Consider the following 25,641-nt stretch of genomic DNA (forward strand, 5'->3'; position numbering starts at 1 on the left):
CTTTGGGGCATTCTAGGGGAGCCTGCATTTCTGTGGGATTGGCAGGCACTAAGAATAAGTAAAATACCCATGCTGCTTTTAATATAATTTTTATGTGCTCTAAATGAGACTATGTGTTTTTTTTTTTTTTGATTATTATGTTTTGAATTCTTAACTTGTCCTAACTAATTAGAAAAGCTGACCTTTCCCTCACAGCATTTTTAAAAATTTAAATATTACGTTGTGACATTCTCAGGACTCTGAGCCTTTCACCTTCAGTGTTACAGCCTGAAGTCAGATATTGTAGAGGTTTGGGTTTGCTTTCTCTTGACCCAATGTGACTTCCTGTTTCTAAGAAAACAATTTTAGAGACTCTTAAAAGGAATTTCTTGCATGCTTGGCAGCTCTTGTAAAACCACATTTTAGTAAACCAGTGTGAATGAAGTATATTAAAAAAAATCAAAGAAAGAACCGTATTGCTTGATCAAATTAGCATTTTTGTTTTGTGGAAATTGGATCTCAGAAAAATCCAGTGATTTAGGAAGTGTCTGCTTTTGTAACCAGATAAACCAAGAACCGAAAGTTTCATCCTGATTTGTTTAATCATCCTAGTTCAAGGGGACAGTTGGTCACGAATCGGGGTTTACTTTGTGCTGGAGTTAATGCATACTAGTGAGTCTGATTAATATGTTTTTTTAAAAAAAACAAAGTCACAACTGGGCCACCTCTCTTCAGATGAGCTCACAAATTTGGAACTAATTCACATGCATTGTCACAATATTCTGGAGAAAACCCCAGTTACTTCCATCACTTAGTCAATGGAAAAAATGAACATTAGTGAGTCTTTTGCTAGTTAGATATTACTCTGAGCAGGAGATTCACGCCTCCTGGCTCTCAGGTCAGAGATTGAGCTTCCCTCGGAATTGTCCTAGAAATTGGCTTCTCATGAATATTTTAATAGGGGCATGTTTTTGTAACTAGAAGGGTACTTTATTCATTTGAGTAATGTTTGCTGAGTACTCACTATGTGGTAGGCACCTTTCTAGAGGCAGACAGTATGGTGAGGAATAAGGCAGGGAAGGTCCCTGATTTTATTTATCTATTAAGCACTTGTATAAGGGCTTACTCTATGCCAGAAACTGTACTAGGTACTTTACAGATATTAAATCATTTAACCCTCCTAACAATGCTGTGGGGTGGGTACTCTTATCCTTGTTTGGCAGCTCTAAAGAAGGAGGCTCCAAGTCACCTGGCTGGGAAGTGACCGAGCCAGAGTTGAACACAGGATGAGTGCCTTTTACCCCCACTGTGTGGTCATTCTGTAAGCCTGATCTCATTAGCTTACACATTCCTTATAAAAACAAAACAAAACAAAACAAAACACACACGCACACACACAAGAACATAAAAACTACGGGCAGTCTGACCACTGTTAATGTTTTGGTGTCTCTGTTCCAGTCCTCATCATGTGTGTCTGTGTAGAGGGGTGTGTGTGTGTGTGTGTGTGTGTGTGTTTAAATGTATACAATATCTTACTGATTGGTTCCCACTTATTTTCACAATATATTATACATGTTTTGTAGGCCAGTGCATTTAAAAAATAGAATTGTAACTAGCTCTATGGTGTTTGTCTATATCATGATTTCCCTAACCAGTTTCCTACCACTTAACAATGCTTCTTAATTTTGTATTTCATAAACCCTGCTTTAATTCATGTCCTTGTAACCAAATCTTTTTACAAATCCATGACTCTTCAAACATTTCTGAGTGAAGAATGGTATTAACACTCTGTAAATATTTATGCGGTATCCACGTGCAGTCAGCGCTTTGTGAATATGACGATGTCAACATGTGAACATGCTTTTCCTTCCAGGCTAGTGGATGACAGATGTGTGGTGCACCCAGAGGCGGGGGACCTCGCCAACCCTCCCAAGAAGTTCCGAGGTAAGAAAGAGATGCTTACTTTATATTATGTGATCTAACTGGGGGTACTTTTGTGTCTTAAAATAAGGAATGTTAGCACTTTATTCAGCGTGAAACTTTCAAACAGAAATATGTCCACTGAAAATTCTTTCAAAAATATCCCCATCATTTTTCTTCTTTTATACGTTGAAGGGTTGATACTGAGAGAATAGTTTCAAGTTTTGTTTTGCTGGACAGTAGTCTGTGTGTTGAAAGGAAATCTTGGTAATTAACTGTGAGAAGCCACTTTTCAAACCAGTAAATACAGCCGAATGATATGTATTTATATATTTCCGTGACAGTTGTACTATAAATGTTAGTGTTTCATTATCAGCTCTTTAATTTATCTTTGTAAAATCTCCAGGATGGTGATGCTGATGTGTTAGCTTAGCTTTTAAAATGTCACTTTGGCTGGTATATAATAACTAACAATTGTCTTAGAACTCCCTTGTCGGTATAATTTTAGAGACAGCATCATACTGTCAACTGAGAAATTGTTCATAGTAGGAGACTGATTATGACTGTTACAAGAGAAGGATTAATGGAACTTGCAGAGAATCATAGACAACTAAAACCAGTAATTAAGAGCTTGTGCAAATCAATTTCATAGTTTATGTATACTTATAATAATAATAATTTAAAAACAGCATTCATTTTGAACATACAGTGTAAGCATTCCTCCTCACGATAATGAAAAGCAGGTTTAATAAGGGATACAGATCTGGAGAGAGAGTCAAAGGGTTTTGCTAGAGCCCCAGACCCAACTCAGGATGTGCTCTCCCTGCACTGGGGAAGGGAGATGCCTAACGTTTGGTACATGTTTCACTTTCTGTGATAGGCACTTTCTACACAGTTCTTATTATAAGAATATGCAAGAATATTGCATTTTCATCTTGTAGAGAGAGTGACGAGGACAGTAAATGTCCTTTGAGTGAAATTGGTCACTTTTTTAAAAAAAATTAATTAATTTACTTATTTTTGGCTGTGTTGGGTCTTTGTTGCCACACGTGGGCTTTCTCTAGTTGCGGCGAGCGGGGGCTACTCTTCGTTGCGGTGCGTGGGCTTTTCATTGTGGTGGCTTCTCTTGTTGCAGAGCACGGGCTCTAGGCGTGTGGGCTTCAGTAGTTGTGGTGTGTGGGCTCAATAGTTGTGGTGTGAGGGCTCAGTAGTTGTGGCTCATGGGCTCTAGAGTGCAGGCTCAGTAGTTATGGCGCATGGGCTTAGTTGCTCCGTGGCATGTGGGATCTTCCCGGACCAGGGCTCGAACCCGTGTCCCCTGCATTGGCAGGTGGATCCTTAGCCACTGCACCACCAGGGAAGTCCCGAAATTGGTCACTTTGAGTAAGTGATCCAGATGTCTCCCCAGGTGGAGAAATTAGCAGAAAGAAGGCTGTGGGAGATACACCACCCATTAGCAGCACCCGTAACAGTGCTCAGTGGGGACACTCCCCCAGTTCTGGGCACGTGAGGTGTTCTCAACCATACACAGTCCCCACCGAGGATGGACTCCCAATAGAACTACATGAAGGAGGGTCAGCAGTTGTGACAAACAAGACGCGAAGTGCTCCGGGACATCTTGCCAGACACTGTGCAGTAAGTGTGTGGAAATGATTTCAGAGACAGAAGAGGCTAGAGGAGCCTAATGGAAGAATGGACAATATGAAAAGGAACATATAGGTTCTAAAGAGCATGAACTAGCTATTATATAAAGACGAGGAGACAGTGTTATGGAAAAGAGAGCTGAGGAAATTACCCAGAATGCAGTGCAGAGGAAAATCTGAACAAGTCATGAAAAGCGTGGAGGAGGGACTGAGAAGATCCAGCAGCCTCTAATCGAATTCTAGAAGGAGAGGCTGGAGCGCATGAGAATGAGGCAACATGTAAAGAGATCCGGGCGAGAACCTTCCTAAATTGTAGAAAACCACTGTTCCTCAGGTGGAAGAGACACATTGAGTTCAGAGTAGGGGTGATAAACAAATCCAGATCCACAGACACTCCTTTGTGAACTGTAGGATGATAAAGATACAAAGTTTTAAAAGCGAACTGGGACAACAGATCAGCATTTGTAACAGAAAAAAGCTTGGGGTTCGGGTTTTAACTGCACTTTTCTCTGGCTGTGTCAGCTTAAGTAGGTCACCCAACCACTTAGCTTTTCAGAGGACATCTGTCATTGGCTGGTGAGACCAGGGCTAGATAAAAACAAGAATAATCTTACCACACAAGGCTTTGTGAGTCTTGGAATCTTTCCAGAGAATAAATGTAAAAGTGTTTTAAGTCATTATACAAATGGTAGCTAACTTATAATAGAAAGGCATAATGTATTTCCTTTAAACATAGTTGACTCTGTTCTTGCATTATAACCTCTTCAAGAGCAGGATTTTATTTATTTATTTTTTTGTGTGTTTCCCAGGCACAGAGGTTTGCCCATAGTAGACATCCAAAAAAAAAAAAAAAAAAAAATAGCCATTAGATGCTTGTGGGTGGGAGACCCAAACTTTCCCTGGGATCATGTGAAACAACTTGGTTCCCAGGGGTGCTTCACGCTTCGCAGCCACGAGCTTGGGTAACCTTATTCCTCTGTCAGTCAGGGGAGGTTAATCTGTCAAAGATAAACCTTCAGGTTTTGTGGCTGCCTTTTTTCTTTTAGATATTTTACTGTATCTGAGGGAACTCTGCGGTAACAGCTCTGTACCCAGTAGGTAATTATACACAGATACTTGGTGTCACATGATTCAGCGGGCACTGGTTCAAAGTATGAATCAGTCAGGTGCTCCGTCCGCCCCTGGAAGGCTGGCTTTTCCTGTAATCTAATACTTTAGGTCATTGTCCTTGCTAGTTTGCTCTCATTTTCTACCTCTAGTTTAAGCCATTTGTCTCACTCCACTCATCATTGGTGAAGGAGGGTATTTTCCTGTTGGAGATTCAAGGTTCCCTTTTATCTTAAAGCTCAGACTCTTCTCTGATTCTTGGAAGCCCACCCTGACGGAGCATTGGAAGCCCAATCCTCCCGGAGGAGGATTCCCTGAGATGGGCTTGTCTCTGCCCTGACCTTCACACTGCTCGGCAGTCATAAGCAAACCTTGTTTTCCCAAATGCTGTATCCTTTCTCATCCCTTGTGTTTTTGCAGCTTCACTCTTCTCTTCCTGAGTGTATTTCTCCTGTTCCCTTTGGCTGTAAAAGCCATCACTTTTTCATAGATTTGCCTTCCAAGATCACCACTCCTGCATTTCCAGACTCCTCTGGAGTCCAGAAACTAGATCCCACATGCATGCCACAACTGAGAAGCCCGCATGCCACAACTAAGACCCAGCACAGCCACAATAAATTAATAAAACAAATAAATATTTATAAATTATATTTATAAATATTATTATTATATTTATTATATTTATAAATTTCCAGAGCACCCTCCTTTCTTGTGACTTTTCAGATAATGTGAAGAAACTATAGTGTATCAGAAACTATAGTTCAGCTGCACCTCAGTTCCTCTTGCCTCAGCCAAACGATGTTCTGAAATTAATTTGAAAAGATTTTTATCTTTCATACTCACTTTATGATTTGTTCAAGTGAATCATAAAATTTTAGAGCTTCTAGGCAATTAAAAGTAAATCTAGTACAGTTCCCCACTTTTTTGAATAAGGAGCCAAAGTTCGAAAGAGGTTAACACGTCTCCTCAATACACAAAATTGTACGAGAAGTGCTCCTTTGACTGTGTCCTGTGTCACACTGCCTCTCATATGAACAGAGGAAATGAAGTTTTAACAAATAAACAACTTTCCAAGGGTTATTTAAAACCTGGCAGATGGACAGCTATTTTCAGTAGAAACCACACAATCGGAATAGTATTAACCGAAGCACATTGGCTTTCTCTTAAGTGAGTGCAAAATTCTTTTCATGATCAAATATTCTCTCATTTTTAAAGATGAACTTTAAACTTTGGAATACATTTTTATTTATTTACTTATAAATATTTATTTATTTAATTTATTTATTGTGGCTGTGCTGGGTCTTAGTTGCGGCATGTGGGCTTCTTAGTTGTGGCATGCATGTGGGATCTAGTTTCCCGACCAGGGATCGAACCTAGGCCCCCTGCATTGGGAGTGTGCAGTCTTACCCACTAGACCACCAGGGAAGTCCCTGGAATACAGTTAGATGTAAGACGAGTCGTAAAGGTAGTATAGAGACTTCCCTTCCATCCAGTTTCCCCTATGTTAGCGTCTTACATAATCATGGTACATTTGTCAATACCAAGAAATTACCATTTGTACATTACTATTGACTTAATTCCAGGCTTCCTTCGCATGTCACCAGTTTTCCATTGTCCTTTCCCCATCCTCATCCCATCCAGGATCCCACGTGCCGTTAGTCATCATGGCTCCTTAGTCTCCTCTGGCCTGTGACACTTTCTTAGTCTTTCCTTGTTTTTTTTATGACCTTGATACTTTTAAGGGTACTGGCCAGGTATTTTGTAGAATGTCCCTTGGTTTGGGTCTGGCTGATGTTTTTGTTATGATTAGAGTGGGGCTTAGGTTTTGAGAAGGAATAGCACTGAGGTTAACTGCCCTTCTCCTTGCCTTGTACAGGGGCACATATTATCAACACGATTTATCACTGGTCCTGTTTTTTGATATGCAATTTAACCCTCTTCCCGCACACTAAATTATAGCAGTTGTTTTTGTTGACTTTATATTCTTTTCATTTTTCTTTTTTTTCTCCTAGTTCTTTTATGCACGTACATCTCCCCCTGTTCACTAGAAAACCCTGGTGTAGATTTTTCCAAAAGTTTGTGCGTATTAATACGTGTGCATTTTCTATTAGGAGGAGAAACTGATCTAAATCAAAACAAGGGAGGTTTGTGTGTCCTTTTATTACCATCAGGGTGATAAAACACAGAAGTAATGCAGAACCCAGGGGGCCACTCCCCCGGAGGGCTGAGGGAAGCGGAGACAGCTCCTTTTCTTGGTTGATTAGATAGTTCACAGCCTTGGCCCATTTGGTCTTGAAATTTCCAACTCTGAGACTCTATGGTCAATTGACACGTGACTGTTTCCTAATCTGCTAACCCTACCAAGTGGCTGCTTCTGGAAAGCAAAAAGTCATTCTGAGGCAATAAGTTAGAATGCTTCAGGAGCTAAAACAGAGACTTTCTCTGCTGTGCGGTGCCACACGAAAGCAGGTAGTGAGTATCAGGGACTTGGGAGAACACTGACAAGATCATTTCTTTAAATCAGTTCCTTCTCTGCATATAATTCCAGAAGTCGTCTTGAAGGCTGGCACTCTCACCTTTTGGCTCTACTCATGGAGGTTATACACTTAAAAGCATCTGCAAAAAAGCCATCCAGCTAGGTAGTAGCTTCGACTTTTTATGTAGTTGAACATGTCAGTCTTGTCTAGCACAGTAGTTCTCCGGTATGAGCCAACTATAAATACTTCCTCTACCAGCTTAACAATTGCTTTATTGTATTTCTTCAGATTTGATGTTAGTGTAAATTTTTTGGGATGAAGACTGAAACTGTTTCAGATTTGAAATTACTGACATTTATCGAGCATTTAATACATGCTACACTGGGCTCAGGGCTTCCTGTGCATTAATGTTTAGTCATCACAATAACCCTATAAAGTAGAAATTGTTGCTATCTCAATTTTGCAGTTGGACAGTTCAGTATAAAGAAAGTATACAACCGTTTTAAGGTCGCTGAGCTTATTAGTGGTAGAGTTGGGAGTCAAAACAAGTTTGTCTGACTCCAGAGCTGTTTGTTTTTAACCACTATACCATACTGTCTATTGAATAATGCCCTCCTGTAAATTCTACCGGTTGGTCCAGTAAAGCCACATAGATTCCATCTAATCCCTCTTCCACACAATGGAGCTTTAAGTATTTATTTAGAACGATTATATTCCTGTAGATCTTTTCTTCTATGGTCTTAATTAAAAAAAATTCTTTCACCTGTTGCCAGCTACAGATTCTTCAGTGATTTCTCTAGTCTTCATCACACTGCTGTGTTTGGTTTCTGGTTAGGTTCCTGTTTGTCAAATTAATTCTTAGCGGTGTAGAAAGAACTGAACATAGTACATTTGGGTGCAGTCTGATGAGACTCTCCCTCTTTTTTGGATGCCACACTTGCAGCCCAAGAGTCCTGAGTAGGACTCCCTAACTCACCTGCAGCTGTTAGTCAACCCAAACTCCTGAGGCTTTTTCATTCGCATCTCTGAACCCTTGTTTCCCTCCTCGTGTGCTGCATAATTGGTATTTTGGAACCAAGCGGAGAATTGGCTACTTTCGTCTTTTTAGCGTTGGTCATTGTTCTAGCCTGCCAAGCTTCCTCTTTCTCTCTCTCTTTTTCGATCTTAACTCTCATTCACGTTATTTATTCAAATGCCCAGCCTCATGACATCTTGAAATTTAAGTGGATAAAAGGGATATATGTGACACTCTCCTTTCATGTGTTATTCTAGTGTGATTGGATATATCTGAAGAGAAATAGATTAGGACTGTGTTAGTTGGAGCATCTACACATTCGACCCAGGAAGATGCGGATGGAGGGAATTAGTTTGGGAGGTGGTCCTGGGAAGCGTGAGTGAGGGGGTGAAAGAGAGTCAGCCTGATGGAATGAAAGTCAGTAAAGTGTGAATAAGGCCCACCACTGTGGCAGCTGGAACTCAGTCCTGCAGGGCGCTCTGAGAAACCAGGAGGAACGTGCTTCAGAATCTCCTATCCACGGGCGGAAAGGCTGGGGCCAGCTTCCATCCTCTGTGGGTTGAGTTGTCACCCCCTTCCACACAGACATCTGGATTGCTCCTGCTTGCAGCTGAGCAAGTTCTTCAAGTGTCAGGGAAGCCCTCGTGAGGACAAGAGGAGAGATGTGGGAGCTTGAGCTTGGAACCTGCCCACAGGCTGGGATCCACCGTGGTGTCAGTGAACTTGGGCCTGAGGACGCGGTCCCAGTACTGTGCGTGCTCAGAATTTGCACTCGTTTCTTTAGTTGAAAGACCTGCAATTAGACTGCCAAGTGTTTGAGGGCAAGACTGTGTTCTGTTGAATTACCAAGATCAAGAACAGTGTTTTCAGTATCATTGGGGCTGACTTAATTTTTGTTGAATTAATAAATGAATGTTTTTCTAGAAAAAAATTATAATTCTTAAAGGCAGTATAATTTCAGTTCTGTTGTCACATGCTTTTTTGGAGGTCTTAATACTACCCAGCATGTAACATAGTTGTTAGCTGATTACTTCATTTATGAGAAAGCAATGTATAGACCTGTTATAGTATTACAGTTTTATATCCTAGGCCTCTAAATTTCAGCTCATTGGTGTTAAATGTGCATTCCAACATATAAATCTATAGTGTGAATGGCAGAAGATGAAAACTTCTACATGTGTTAAGTGAAGTTCTTTTAGGTTGTAGCATTTTGTGGTTTGCTGCTACTCAGAGAAGTTTAGAAAATTGCAGTGGATTTCCAAGCCAGAAATTACAAAATTTATTAACAAATGTCTTTAAAATTCTCCAGCTCAATGTTACTGCTGTGTTGATTCTGTGTATTTGTGGTAAGTCATCATATTAAGAACCTTCCACAGCTTATTATTAAACTCTTAAGTGGCAGTGGAAATTGGGTAATAAGTTTATTCTTTTCAGTGAGGTTTCAGAGAAGGCCCAAAGGATGAAATGAAAACTGATTGCTTTGCTTCTTTGCTTCTTCTGTTGAAGCTAGTCAGGATTGTAAAAGGGCTAGTACTTTAAAATACTTTAGTCTCTATTGGAGGGGAGTTGCGTGGTTATGAATGGTCAAATAAGACTACTTTGGAAATCTCATCAACTGCTGTTTAGGGCTGCCCTCACACAATTAATTGAGTATCTAAAATATATATGTGCTGTATGAACTTTGATTGATTTGTGGCTTTGACTTGTGAAGTTTAATTTTCTCCTTGAAGAGTGAAAAGTAATGGGCAGAAAATTAACACTTGTGTTGTATGTGGTTTAGTGGTGTTAGAACAACTCCCTTGCTTACTGATCGTGTATCCATGGGCCGATTTTCCTGAGCTGGGGGCTTGTGTGTAAAAATCTCCCTTCTAATATTGTGTATGAAGTTAAATATGTGTCTAAATTTTTTGCAAGCACTGAATAAATGCCTTTTGTCTGTGAACACTTTAACTTAATAACCAAGATGGCTCTTTCTAAGAATAGAAAGTCCTAAATATTGGAATTCTTAACTTTGAGTGCTTTTGATGGCCTTTATCCATGTTACCTTACTTAATTCTTAATAGCCCCATTTTACAAATTTGGAAACCACACTGTAGAGAAGTAAAGTAACATGCTCAAGGTCACACAGCTGGTAGGTGGTGAGGCAGGCTTATTTGAAGCTGGTGTTTTCACACTGTAAGATCTTGATAAATTTAGTAGAGATCTATTGGTTATCAACTCCGTGATAACTGCACTCCGCAGTGCAGTGTGTGAACTAGTTACTAAGGTTCAAATGAATCAGAAACGAATGCTGCTCTCAAGGAATTTATAATCTACTGAGGGAGATAAGACGTGTTTATAAATAATTGCAACCCAAGGTAGACAATGATAAGGGCTAAATAAAAAGTTGTGGTAAAGGTATGGTGGGAGGATGGAGATTTTAATTTCCTGTTTTGAGAGATGAGAAAAGCTTCTTAATTAAGATAGCAATTGACCTGTAACTTGAAAGATTTGTGCCTGCAGGGAAGGGACATCTAGGCTTTTCCGGCCTAGTATTCACCTTTTCATGAAAGTAGCTCCTAGGGTAATGATTGGTACGCAGAGTTAAATTGCATTTCCCTTTTAAACAGTAACAGAATGTTTGGTATTTTTTCAAGTACAATACTGAGATGAAAGTGCCAAGCCATTACCCCAATAAATTTGGTCTTCTGCAGGAGATAGACAAGTAAAGCAATGATAACTAAATGTGACCCAGGCTACTCTGCTACCACTGAGGCTAATCACTGACATTTATTTAGTCCTTACTATATGTCAGGTGATATCTGCAATGCTTTACATTCTATTAATCCATTTAATCCTTATGCAACCCTAAGTGGTATGTATTTTTATTAAGATATTATTATTAGCTGCATGTACTAGATAAGGTGCTGTAACAGAAATAAAACAACAACAACAAAAACCAATGGCTTATATAAGATAGAAGTTTGTTTCTCTTTCACTTAATAGTTCCTAGATGAGTAATCCAGAACCGTCTTGCCACTCTACTCTCTTCGACATGTGGTTTCCAAAGTTGCTTCAATAGTTACTACTTCTCAGTCAGTAGAAAGGGAGCAAGAGGAATCCAGAGCAAGTGGATTCTTCTTTAAGGAGGACTTCTGGAATTGCATATATTACTCCTACTCATATGTCATAGTCACATAGTATACTGGGTTGAATGGCTGTCTGCCAAAAGATAAGTCCATGTCCTAACACCTAGACACTGTGAATGTTACTTTCATAGGAAAAAGAGACTTTGCAAATGTAATTAAGTTAAGGATCTTGAAATGAGATCACCCTTGATTACTCAGGTGGACCCCAAATCCAATGACAAATGACTTTATAAGAGGCAAAAGAGGGGGAGACACACACATAGAGGAGAGACCTTGTGAAGACAGAGACAGAGAATGGAGTTATGTGGCCACAAGCCAAGGAACACCAGGAGCCACCAGAAGCTGGAAGAGGCAAGAGAGGTTTCTCTCCTAGAGCCTTCAGAGGGAACATGGCCCTGCCGACACCTTGACTTTGGACTTCGGTCTTTGAGAACTACAGGAGAATAAATGTCCGTTGTTTTAAGCCACCAAGTTTGCTGATTTGTTACGGCAGCCACAGGAAACTCACACACGTAGTTACATCTGCTGCAAGGAGGCTGAGGAGTGTGATGGTTGGTGGGCTGGCCATGGGCCTACCTAGAATTCAGGAGTTCTGTCACCTAAAGGAAGAAGAGAATGGATACTGGAGGGTGGAGGGAAGGGTAACATTCTCTGCCACATTCCATTCTATTGAGGAAATTGAGGTACAATGAAGTTAAGTAACTTGACCAAGGTCATATAACTAGTAAGAAGCAAAGGATTGATTGAAATCCAGACACTTAACCACTAATTATACTGTCTTAAGTCCCAAAGGGCTGTGGAAGTAAGAGAAGAGGATTATAATTGCCTTGGGAGTTTAGAGGAAGCATGGAGGTGAGCTGGAGCTATGGAAGAATGGGCAGTTGTTAATCCGGTGGAAAGGAGCGGGTTGGGGAGAAATAGGCACAGGGGTGTGGAGTAGCGTGACCCATTTGTGGTCGTGGCTTTTAGGAATGTTAGAAGCTGAGGAGAATGTGGAAGAGTGGCAGAGATGAGCTTGGAGGAGAGTCCAGATGCCCAATGGTCTTGTATGCAGAGGCAGTTAATTTTTATGTCAAAGACAGTAGAACACAATTGAAGACTTTTAAGCTGGGCTATGACGTGATCAGAATTGAAATTTTGAAAGACTATTTTCTTATATGGAGAGATGGAACATGTAGGATGGGATGTCAACTAAGAGACTGTTCAAAAAGTTCAGAATATGATAAGGGACTAAGTAGCTAGAATATTTAACTATATTAGGAATTGATGACTACTTGTATGTGGGAGTGTGGTGGAAGGTAGGGGTGAGGGAGAGGATGCATCCTAGAATTCCCCCAGGTGTCAGATTTGGGCAACGTGGTAGGTATTAGTAGCACTTATTGAGATATGGAATATAAAACAAACTACTTGATAGGGGAGGGTAATTATATTAGTTCTGTATTATTATGTAACAAAACCCCCCAAACTGAGTGGCTTTCTGAGCATTCATTTACTTAACTCATGGATCTGTGGGTTTGCTTGTGGATTCTTTTCTTCTGAGCTGACTTGGCTGGTCTCTGATGAACTTGCTCATGTATCTGGGGTCAGTTGGCAGCTGGATGGTCTAGGTTGGCTTCATTCATGTATCTGCCTGTGGATAGGTTGTTGACTGGGGTGGCCGGGCCATGTGTCTCTCACTATTTGGCAGGCTAGCTCACATTCTTCCCTAGGGAGAGCGTGAGAACAGCAAGAAAGGGCAACCCCCCAATGCTCAAGTGCTATTCAAACCTCTGTGTCACATTTGCTAATGTTATATGGCTAAGTTCAGAGGCAAAAAGTGGGGAAACTGACGTTGTCTTTTGATGGGAGTACCTGCAAAGTCACCTGCAAAGGGACATGCATACAGGGATGAGAAGAATTTATGGCTGTTTGCAGTTTACCACAGTAATGAACTTGGTTCTGGCATCCTTTCTGCCAGAGGAGAAGATCTAAGAGATTTCTGGATATGTTAATCTGGAGGCTCAGGAGAGAAATCCAGATGGAAAATACAGATTTGAAATTTAAATAGCATGTAGATAGAGTTTAAAGCTGTGAGAGTGAGAAGAAAAAAGTACCCTAGATGGAATCCCTGGGAATACCAACATTTAAGGTGCCTCCCTAAAAACAACAATATCAAGAGCCACAATGAAGTACCTCTACAAAAATGGCTGAAATAAAAATGCTGACAATATCAAGCGTTGACAAGGATGCAGATCAACTAGGACTCTCATATATTGCCAGTGGTGTACCAAATGCTACAGCCATTTTGGAAAAGAGTTTGGCAGTTTCTCATAAAGTTAAACATACACATACCATATGAGCCCTAAATCTCACTCTTAAATATTTACCAAAAGCAATGAAAACTTAAGTTCACACAAAGATCTGTTCCTCAATGTTTACAGCAAAAACTGGAAACAGTTAAAAAATATCTTTCAATTGGTGAATGGATAAACGATACATGCAGCGGAATACCACTCTGCAGTAAAAAGGAATGAACCATGGATACACCCAAAAACACCGATGAATCTCAAAAGCATGATACTAGGTGAAAGAAGCCAGTCTCAAAGGGCTGCACAACGTATGACTCCATTTATATAGCATTCTGGAAAAGGCTGAGGCAGGAGGGGTGAATTTAGCTAACTCAAGGTAGAATAGTCCGGAGAGGAAAAATAGCCCTGAGGTGGTTAGAAGTTCACTTGACCCAAAAATAATCTCTTGACTTCACTGAAAATAATGAAGTTTCCCCACTCTACACTTCTGTGACTTTTTTTAACTTCTAAGTCTAGCTGTGTGGGAAGATGGAGAAAGACTTTATCCATTCAGGACTCTTTGCCTCTCTGGGCCCTCATACATGGGAGGGTCCTTGGTGAGGTCTTCAGATATTTACATGATACAGTAGTAATTTTAGGGAGAAGAATGATCCTTATGAAAGTACAACTAAGCACATTTTAATCACTTTTACAGGATGTTCGTTCTTCTAAATATATGGAGGGTTAGAGTATTTCTACCTATGCTATATCCATTATTATCTTTGTATTCCCTAGGAAAGTATTCCCAGTTATATTATTCCAGTGGAATTTCCTATGAGAAATGCATTGCTTTTGTAATATAGTTTTCAGAAACACATTGTGGTAAGAAGCACGGACTGTCTGTAAAACTAAAACTATGGCTCACTCAAAAACTCTTCAATGTATTATATAGTAGCTATTTTTATTTTTTCTTTTTTTTAAACATCTTTATTGGAGTATAATTGCTTTACAATGGTGTGTTTAGTTTCTGCTGCATAACAAAGTGAATCAGCTATACGTATACATATATCCCCATATCTCCTCCCTCTTGCGTCTCCCTCCCACCCTCCCTATCCCACCCCTCTAGGTGGACACAAAGCACCGAGCTGATCTTCCTGTGCTATGGGGCTGCTTCCCACTAAATAGTAGCTATTTTAAAATAAACTATTTCCCTATCGTCTCGTATTTTGTCATGTATTAGGCATATTAAAAGACATATTAAGGGACTTCCCTGGTGGTCCAGTGGATAAGACTCCATGCTCCCAATGCAGGGGGCCTGGGTTCGATTCCTGGTTGGGGAACTAGATCCCGCATGCTGCAACTAAGGGTCCACATGCCGCAACTAAAGATCCTGCATGCCACAGCGAAGATCCCATGTGTTGCAACAAAGACCCGGTGCAGTCAAAAATAAATAAATAAATATTTTTAAAAAGACATATTAAAAAGTCAGTCACCCCAGTTTTCACATGCTGTATAGCATAAAGTATCTCCAGTGGGAGGGAGAGTGTCTTACACATATTTGTTATTTTAAGTGAAAGTATGTGTGAATTAAGATTATACTTCTATAGCTTACAGTAGGTGGGCCTTACTTGTTTTACTCTTTTGAGTATTAAATGTATTAATAAGTTTTGTTTATGAAAGTCTCCGTGCATCTCCATTAAAGCTTACTAATCATTAACTTATTCAAGCTACCCCTAAGATAAAAGATTGATTTGTACATTGTGTGTTCAAGTCCAAATCAACTGCCTTTTCTTCCCAGGTGTTGATTTAGTGAATGAGCAGTTTAAAGATCTTCTCTGATCAGGTGCCCTTGTTTACATTTTGTGGTTTTCAAGGTAAATACAGCAATTTCAGAATACAGGGAACTGCTGGCGGGTGGCAATGTTTGTTTTACAAATGCTTGGAAGTAGTTTGTAAACTTGGCCTTCTGAAGAACAAGAGGTAAAAACTGAACAAAGCAGCCCTCCGAGTAGAGATCCACCCTCAGCTGGTCGTGCACCACCCTCTCACCTTGTTCTTCTGAAGCCTCATTGTCCTTTGTTAGCTGGGGACCCCTGCAAAGAGAGATTTATGCCCTGAAAGTGAAAGTGATGTGTCCCCAGGAGTTCACGGAGTCTTGCTACTTCTCTAATGTTTTGCTATATGACTGTGATTGGTGGTGGTGGTGGTGGTGGGGTGTGTGTGTGTGTGTGTGTGTGTGTGTGTGTGTGTGTGTGTGTGTGTGTGTGTGTGTGACTCTTCCTCTGGATAACTTAGAGCCGGTTAAAAATTAAACTTCCAGAGGCTCTCCAGGTCCATGAAGAACCGGAAGATAATAAGCACATCTAGAGAGTGTCCTGTCTTGGAATCATAGGTATAGGTAGCCTAAAAATGCTTTTTAAGCTAGCACTTTCTAAACCACAGAAGTTTCAGCTCTGTTGAGAAATAGGGCTGCGGAATTTGTCCTTCTGGTTCCATTTAGATGTACTGCGTGAAGCACAAGTCGAGCTATGATTGTTCTAGAAAGCTTCACAGTTATGCAACTTGTATTCTGATTGTACCTGCATAATTAAAACCTCCATGTGGATAAATACTGGAAGGAAAGGAGTTAAAACAAAGTTAATTATGTGGTTAGGTTGGGAGTTAGGTTTTGTAACGTTACAATACGAAAGAAAAAGGTCCAATACCGGAAACGTCATGTTAAAAAAATAGTGTGGCTGTTCAGTGGACAAACGTACAACCAAAGCAAAGAGCAACTGATTGAGTGTAACGGATATTTTGACTTAAAGCAATAACAGTGAAAGTTCTTTAATTCCTATTTCTTTCTCACCCTTGTTTTTTCAAAATATGTATTTGGCCAGCATTGTTAATAAAACTAAAGGCAGGTACCTTCACTAGTTGGCTTCCATGTAGACAAGGTAGGAGCGCAAGCGAGTTCCCTATTTTCACCTAACACAAGAGATAGGTAGCATGGTCTAGTGGCTTCTTTGGATGCTCTGCCTGTCCCTTCCTTGCCCTCCTACATAAGATTTATTAAACAGCCTGGAATTCAAAGTTTCATCACTTAAATAGCCTAGAACATAAGTCTCCTAGAAACATTGACTTAGTTGAATAAAACCTTTAGGACTTGGAAACTGATCACTTTTTTGCAGAGGAAACAAGGCAATCAGGAGCATTTATTACTTGTGCCCTGTGAGCCACACTGGGATGGTTATATAGCAACCAAGCAAGCCGAAGACAGCCCCACCATGGTGGTCATAGGCCATAAGAGATGGTCAATGCAAAGTGTGAATTAGTCGTAGGACAAAGACCTAGACGTAGTTCTCTAGCTTGGGGGTCTTCAAGACCCTTTTGAGAGGGTCTACAAGATCAAATTATTTTCATAATGACAGTAACTTGTTATTTACCTTTCCCACTCTCATTCTTTCTTGATTGTACAGTGGAGTTTTCCAGAGGCTCTGAGAAGTGTGATGCTGTCATCTCTCTGTTGGCTAATGAAACGTGTGCTTATGTTTTATGGTGTTGCAGATTTCTCAGTTTTAATCTGTTTTACAGTAAACATCCACAGAAACAGCCCACAAAAGAAAATCTCTTAGGGGTCCTCAATAATTTTTTAAGGGTGTAACGAGGTCTTGAGACCAAAAATTTGAGAACAGCTTACTAGAGAAACAGTCAAGTAGCAAGAGTTAGGAATCAGCTTAACTGAGCTATAGGAAAAGGCATGTGTTAAAAGCAGTGAACAGGCAGGGAATAGGTGAGAACTGTGGTCAGGAAAAGTAATTAGAAGTCAGGAAGCCAGCAGGTATACCAAGGAGGCAGGATAAAATGAGGGGACAGGAGAAATAGCTACTTTCCATGAGCTTTTCTTGTTCAGCTTTGTATCCATAGCATTGTGCCTATAGCAGGATGGGCCTTTGATGACTATTTGTGAATGATTGAATTAAGTATAAAGATTGTAGAACAGCATAAAAATTTGAGAAATGTTTGAGATGCAGTGTTTATCACAGTATTTTTCATGACGAAGGAAACTTAAATATACAAAAGGAGGAAAAGGATATATACACCATGGTGAGTCCTAAGTGGGAATTTAATGTTTTCAAATAATGTTTAATAACTATAAAATATGAAATGTGTATATATATATATATATATATGTACATATACCACATCTCTTTATCTGTTAATTTATTCTGTTGGTGGTCACTTAGGTTACTTCCATATCTTGACTGTTGTAAATAATGCTATGATGAACAGAGGGGTGCATCTATCTTTACAAATTAGTGTTTTACATGTACAATGGGGTATTACTCAGCCATAATTAAAAATGAAATCTTGCCATTTACAACAACAGAGATGGACCTAGAGAGTTTTTTGCTAGGTGAAACAAGTCAGACAAAGACAAATACCATACCATTTCACTTATATGTGGAATCTAAAAAACAAAAGAAATGAACAAACATAACAAAATAGAAACTGAGTCTAAGATACAGAGAACAAACAGGTGGTTGTCAGAGAGGGAGGGGTGTGGGGAGGAAAGAAACAGAGGAGGGAGATTAAGCAGTACAGACTTCCATTTGCAAAATAATTGAGGCGTGGGTATGAAATGTACCAGTGTGGGGAATATAGTCAATAACGATGTAATTATCTTTGTATGAAATGTATAGAAATATCGAGTCACTGTGTTGTATAACAGGAACTAACATAGTGTTGTAGGTTAATTATACTTCAAAAACAAACATACAAACCAACTGATAGAAAAAGGTAACAGATTTGTGGTTTCAGAGGTGCGGGGGAGGCGGGGAGAGAGGGTAGATTGGAGGAAGGCAGTCAAAAGGCACAAACTTCCAGTTATAAGATAAGTAAGCCCTAGGGATGTAAAGTACAACATGATAAAGATAATGAACCCTGCTGTGTGTTATATATGAAAGCTGTTAAGAGGGTAAATCCTAAGAGTTCTGAGCAGGAGGGAAAAAAATAGTTTTTTTCCTGTTCTTTAAAGTTGTATCTGTATGAGATGATGGATGCTTACTAAACCTGTGGTGGTCATCATTTCATGATGTATGTAAGTCACATCATTATGCCGAACACCTTAACCTTATACAGTACTGTATGTCAGTTGTATCTCAATAAAACTGTAAAAAGAAAATGTGAAGTGGAAAAAGAGCTTTACATGAAACTGTACATATACTACATTTTCAGTTATCTAAAATATATATGCATGTATAAGTGTATATTTTGGTAACTGTATCTGTCTGCCTTTCTCTCTAAGGATATACATCAAAATGATAAACATAGTTAACTTTGGGGCATGAAAAGAGGTGGGACTTTATTTTTTCTTTGTATTCTTTAGGTTTTCCAAATTGTTTTTCTGTGATCATGTATCAATCAGTTTTATATTCAGAAAAAAAAACCAAGTTTTTTTTTATATACACAGACATATAAACACATACTTTTTTAAAGCCACTAGAGAAAAATTTGAGTTGTTTCATATTGAGGTCGTTTTCTGTCTCAGGCTCAGAATTTCTTTATTTCTTGGCTGCCTATGTGAAGCTGGCCTGAATGTCTGGAGGTGGCAGAGGCAGGTGGGAATTCCAGGCAGAGGGGGGGAGTACTGGCAGCCAGTACTGCCCTTATCCGAAGGAAGACTCAAATTCAAGAAGTCGTTTTAACTTGTCCTGAAATACTTACTGCCCCGTGTGAAGATCTTTAACAGACTCCAGGCTCAGAAGGAGGCCTGGCTGCTTCAGCGGTGTCAAAGAAAGGACAAGAAAGCTTGTAGCAGCAAGAAGAGGAAAGTGAAGAAAGAAATACTGGTTGATCTCCAGCTTTGCCTGCCCTTCGCCATCTGGAAGGGCTAAAAACTAGGCCTATAATAGGAGGAAAAATAATAATAATTAAAAATACATATTACACACACATATTCTACTTGCTAAAGTTTTTAGTGGTTTGAGTTTTCTAGCTATATGCATAAGTTGTCCTTTGGTGCTTCACTTTTATCTTCTTTCCTATTTTTATAGTAGCAGGAAATCTTTGGACTCTAAAAGTGAAAAGAACACACACAAAAATTAACTCGAAAAGGATTATAGACTTAAATGTAAGAGTTAAAACTGTAAGACTATTAGAGGCAAATATAGGAGTATATCTTCGTGATCTTGTGTTATGTAATGATGTCTTAGATATGACACCAGAAGCGCAAGTAACAAAAGAAAAAAATGGATAGACTGGACATAATCAAAATTATTGATAAAAACTTTTGTGTTTCAAAGGACAACATCAAGGAAGTGTAAAGACAACCCATGGTCTGGGAAAAAAAATTTGCAAATCATATATCTGATAAAGGACTTGTATCTAGAATATAAAGAGCTCTTACAACTCAATAATAAAAAGACAGGGACTTCCCTGGTGGCACAGTGTTTAAGAGTCTGTCTGCCAATGCAGGGGACTCGGGTTCGAGCCCTGGTCCGGGAAGATCCCACGTGCCGTGGAGCAACTAAGCCCGTGCACCACAACTACTGAGCTGTGCTCTAGAGCCTGTGAGCCACAACTACTGAAGCCCGTGTGCCTATAGCCTGAGCTCCACGACAAAGAGAAGCCACTGCAACGAGAACCCTGCGCACTGCAGTGAAGAGTAGCCCCTGCTTGCTGCAACTAGAGAAAGCCCGCACGCAGCAACGAAGACCCAACGCAGCCAAAATAAAATAAATAAATAAATAAATGTATTAAAAAAAACAATAAAAAGACAAATGACCTAATTGAAACATGGGCAAAGGATCTGAATAGATATTTCTCAAAAAAAAGAAGATATAAAGCGGTCAATTAAGAGCATGGAAAGATGCTAAATATCAGTAGTCATTAGGGAAATGCAAATAAAATCCACAATGAATATCACTTCACACTTGCTAGGATTGCTGTGCTCAAAAAGATGGATAATAACAAGTGTTGGTGAAGATATTGGAACCTTCATACACTGCTGGTAGGAATGTAAAATGATGTGTGATTTTGGAAAACAATCCAGGAGTTCCTCAAAAAGATAAAGTTATTATTTGACCCAGCAAATCCCTCACTAGGTATATACTTAAAAGAGATGAAAACATATGTCCACACTAAAACTTGTATACAGTTGTTCATAGCAGGATTATAATTATAATAGCCCAAAGTGGAAAAATCCCCAATGTCCATCAACTGATGAATGGATAAACACAACATGATATATCCCTACAGTGGAACATTATTTAGCCATACAAAGTAATGAAGTACTAATACATGCTACAGCATGGATGAACCTTGAAACCATTATGCTAAGTGAAAAAAGCCAGTCACAAGAGACTCCTTATTGTATGATTACGTTTATATAAAATATCCAGAATAGACAAACATACAGAGACACAAATTAGATTAGTGATGCCTAGGGATGAAGGAAGAGGATATAGCGGGGGTGGGTTGTGAGTACAAAATTTCTTTTTGAGGTAATGGAAATGTTCTAAAATTAGTGTATGGTGATATTTGCACAACGCTCTGAATATTTTTAAAACCATTGAATTGTACACTTTAAAGGGGTGAACTTAATGCTATATAAATTATATATTAATAAAACTGCTATGAAAAAGTAAAATGTTATGTAGCCAACATGTGATAAATGTTAAAACTCATAGTTACAAGTTGAAACAACTTGATGTACCATTATGATTGTCCAGTCAGCCAAAATATGTGAAAATTGTAAGCTCTAGAGAGGCTATGTACCTCCCCCTCTTAAAAAAAGAGAGGCTGTGTGGAAATAGGTACTCTTACACTCAAGGAGAAACTATAAACTGGTAAAGACTTTCTGGAGAGCTGTCAGATGAACCAAGCCTATTTTACAAGGCTTTGGCTGATGGAGGAAAATATAAAATAATCAGCAAGCAAAGAATTCTGATCTTAAATGTTAAATAATAAAGTTCCATCTCTATGTACTCATGAAGATACAAGTTCAACGATGAACGAACTCATAAAATCTATTACTAACTTATAAAGTGTATAATTAACATAGGCTGTTGAATCAAAATAGGATGGCTATAGTTCAACACAAATGAAGGTATCTTTAGTTGTTTTGTATGTCCCATAGAAAATACTATTTTGGGGGGTTTTCACACAAAATTCTAGGGTATTGCTTAAGTTCCACTTAGACAAAGAAATGTTCCAGGTTATGTCAGTTAGACTTTCCTTACTGTCCTATCTGCCAGCAGATCTAGATGGAAGGGCCTGGTAATCTTATCAAAGCCTTTGTTTCAGTTGAGTCTTGGTGTAGGCAAAAAAGTGCACAAAGAACTTGCAGAACTATTTTCTTTTTTTTTGAAGCTGTGTTCCTCAAAATAGCTAGAAAAGGAAAACAATAAAAATATTCAACAATTTAGGAATGGCTAAGTAAACCATGAAATATCAATGCCATTAAAAAGAAATATGTGCACTTTTGCTACACGTTCATGAGTATATATTTCAGCTATGAAAGTAAAAGCTCTACAAAGGGACAGAGTATAACCATTAAAAAAAAAATTTATTTATTTATTTATTTATTTTTGGCTGCGTTGGGTCTTTGTTGCTGCACGCGGGCTTTCTCTAGTTGCGGCGAGCGGGGGCTACTCTTCATTGTGATGTGCGGGCTCCTAACTGCGGTGGCTTCTCTTGTTGCAGAGCACGGGCTCTAGGTGCGCGGGCTCAGTAGTTATGCCTCGCGGGCTCTAGTGTGCAGGCTCAGTAGTTGTGGCACACAGGCTTAGTTGCTCCGCGGCATGTGGGATCTTCCCGGATCAGGGCTCTAACTTGTGTCCCCTGCATTGGCAGGTGGATTCTTAACCACTGCGCCACCAGGGAAGTCCCGAGTATAACCTTCTTGTTTATTTCTTTATCCACAGCAAATACCATAGTGTTTGGCACATACTAGGTACTCATTAAATGTCCAACAACTGAGTCTGGACAATTTTATTTTTTGTTAGGCTTTTCTGTATATTTGAAGTAGTTCATAACTAAGAAAGGTTAAAAACAAAAGAAAATAATGTACCTACCTCTGTTGTTACTATATAACCTTTTATTTATTAATAAGATTTGAAGAGGATATGTTACTTTATGTTTTGAAATATTTTCCTTTAAAATTGTAAGTATTATTAAAAAAATAAGAGCAACACATACTTTTAGTCATCCTAGAACATTGGGAGTTGCTATTTGGTGCAGATTCTACTTTGTTCAAAGTGTCACCACAATCCACAAATTCAGAGTCCATTATCAGTCCTTCTGCTCTCTAGTGGAAGGGAAGATAAGGTGTCAGGATCATTTTACAGAGGAAACAAAAAGCCCGAGGAGAAATGTCTATTTAGGTCTTCTGCCCATTTTTGGATTGGGTTGTTTGTTTTTTTGTTATTGAGCTCCATGAGCTGCTTGTAAATTTTGGAGATTAATCCTTTGTCAGTTGCTTCATTTGCAAATATTTTCTCCCATTCTGAGGGTTGTCTTTTGGTCTTGTTTATGGTTTCCTTTGCTGTGCAAAAGCTTTTAAGTTTCATTAGGTCCCATTTGTTTATTTTTGTTTTTATTTCCATTTCATGAAGAACCTAGTGGCAAGACGGGAATAAAGACACAGACCTACTAGAGAATGGACTTGAGGATACGGGGAGGGTGAAGGGTAAGCTGTGACAAAGTGAGAGAGTGGCATGGACATATATACACTACCAAACGTAAAATAGATGGCTAGTGGGAAGCAGCTGCATAGCACAGGGAGATCAGCTCGGTGCTTTGTGACCACCTAGAGGTTGGGATAGGGAGGGTGGGAGGGAGGGAGATGCAAGAGGGAAGAGATATGGGAACATATGTATATATATAACTGATTCACTTTGTTATAAAGCAGAAACTAACACACCATTGTAAAGCAATTATACTCCAATAAAGATGTTAAAAAAAAAAACTAAAAAAAAAAAAAAAGCCGAGGAGTAAGAAAGGGAGGGGGAAAAGGTCACTCTTCTCTTACTTGATAAATTACCACTTGATGGAGGAGGAAAAAGGGAAGAGGAAAGATGAAAACTGCCAATTTTAGGTTGGCTAATCTAGAATTAACTGGGCAGAGCCCCAAACTAGCCTTGCTCTTTTTTTATTAGACACTTATTTTTTTTTTTTTTTTTTTTTTTTTTAACATCTTTATTGAAGTATAATTGCCTTACAATGGTGTGTTAGCTTCTGCTTTATAACAAAGTGAATCAGTTATACATATACAATATGTTCCCATTTCTCTTCCCTCTTGCATCTCCCTCCCTCCCACCCTCCCCATCCCATCCCTCTAGATGGTCACAAAGCACCGAGCTGATCTCCCTGTGCTATGCGGCTGCTTCCCACTAGTTATCTATTTTACATTTGGTAGTGTATATATGTCCATGACACTCTCTTACCCTGTCACATCTCACCCCACCCCCTCCCCATATCCTCAAGTCCATTCTCTAGTAGGTCTGTGTCTTTATTCCCGTCTTGCCACTAGGTTCTTCATGGCCTTTTTTTTTTTTTTTTTTTTTTTTTTTTTTTTTTTTTTTTTTTCCCCTTAGATTCCGTATATATGTGTTAGCATACTGTATTTGTTTTTCTCTTTCTGACTTACTTCACTCTGTATGACAGACTCTAACTCCATCCACCTCATTACAAATACCTCCATTTCATTTCTTTTTATGGCTGAGTAATATTCCATTGTATATATGTGCCACATCTTCTTTATCCATTCATCTGTCGATGGACATTTAGATTGCTTCCATGTCCTGGCTATTGTAAATAGAGCTGCAATGAACATTTTGGTACATGACTCTTTTTGACCTATGGTTTTCTCAGGGTATATGCCCAGTAGTGGGATTGCTGGGTCGTATGGTAGTTCTATTTGTAGTTTTTTAAGGAACCTCCATACTGTTCTCCATAGTGGCTGTATCAATTTACATTCCCACCAACAGTGCAAGAGTGTTCCCTTTCCTCCACACCCTCTCCAGCATTTATTGTTTCTAGATTTTTTGATGATGGCCATTCTGACCGGTGTGAGATGATATCTCATTGTAGTTTTGATTTGCATTTCTCTAATGATTAATGATGTTGAGCATTCTTTCATGTGTCTGTAGGCCATCTGTATATCTTCTTTGGAGAAATGTCTATTTAGGTCTTCGGCCCATTTTTGGATTGGGTTGTTCGTTTTTTTGTTATTGAGCTGCATGAGCTGCTTGTAAATCTTGGAGATTAATCCTTTGTCAGTTGCTTCATTTGCAAATATTTTCTCCCATTCTGATGGTTGTCTTTTGGTCTTGTTTATGGTTTCCTTTGCTGTGCAAAAGCTTTTAAGTTTCATTAGGTCCCATTTGTTTATTTGTGTTCTTATTTCCATTTCTCTGGGAGCTGGGTCAAAAAGAATCTTGCTGTGATGTATGTCATAGAGTGTTCTGCCTATGTTTTCCTCTAAGAGTTTGATAGTGTCTGCCCTTACACTTAGGTCTTTAATCCATTTTGAGTTTATTTTTGTGCATGGTGTCAGGGAGTGTTCTATTTTCATACTTTTACATGTACCTGTCCAATTTTCCCAGCACCACTTATTGAAGAGGCTGTCTTTTCTCCACTGTATATGCTTGCCTCCTTTATCAAAAATAAGGTGCCCATATGTGTGTGGGTTTATCTCTGGGCTTTCTATCCTGTTCCATTGATCTATATTTCTGTTTTTGTGCCAGTACCAAACTGTCTTGATTACTGAAGCTTTGTAATATAGTCTGAAGTCAGGGAGCCTGATTCCCCCAGCTCCATTTTTCGTTCTCAAGATTGCTTTGGCTATTCGGGGTCTTTTGTGTTTCCATACAAATTGTGAAATTTTTTGTTCTAGTTCTGTGAAAAATGCCAGTGGTAGTTTGATAGGGATTGCATTGAATCTGTAGATTGCTTTGGGTAGTAGAGTCATTTTCACAATGTTGATTCTTCCAATCCAGGAACATGGTATATCTCTCCATCTATTTGTATCATCTTTAATTTCTTTCATCAGTGTCTTATAATTTTCTGCATACAGGTCTTTTGTCTCCTTAGGTAGGTTTATTCCTAGATATTTTATTCTTT

General features: G+C 39.2%; 1 protein-coding gene across 4 annotated transcripts in view; it reads left to right on the top strand.

Annotated features, from left to right (window-relative positions):
- ITPR2 (inositol 1,4,5-trisphosphate receptor type 2) overlaps window positions 1-25,641 on the top strand; it is a 524,966-nt gene that overhangs the window by 38,275 nt on the left and 461,050 nt on the right. For all 4 annotated transcript variants that reach the window (XM_082419574.1, XM_082419572.1, XM_082419571.1 and 1 more), the window contains exon 2: window positions 1,853-1,923. In XM_082419574.1, the coding sequence (XP_082275700.1) occupies window positions 1,853-1,923 (71 nt within the window). The remainder of the gene's footprint in view (window positions 1-1,852; window positions 1,924-25,641) is intronic.

Source organism: Balaenoptera physalus (assembly GCF_965194825.1).
Source record: "Balaenoptera physalus genome assembly, chromosome: 13".
NCBI classification, from domain to species: domain Eukaryota; kingdom Metazoa; phylum Chordata; class Mammalia; order Artiodactyla; family Balaenopteridae; genus Balaenoptera; species Balaenoptera physalus.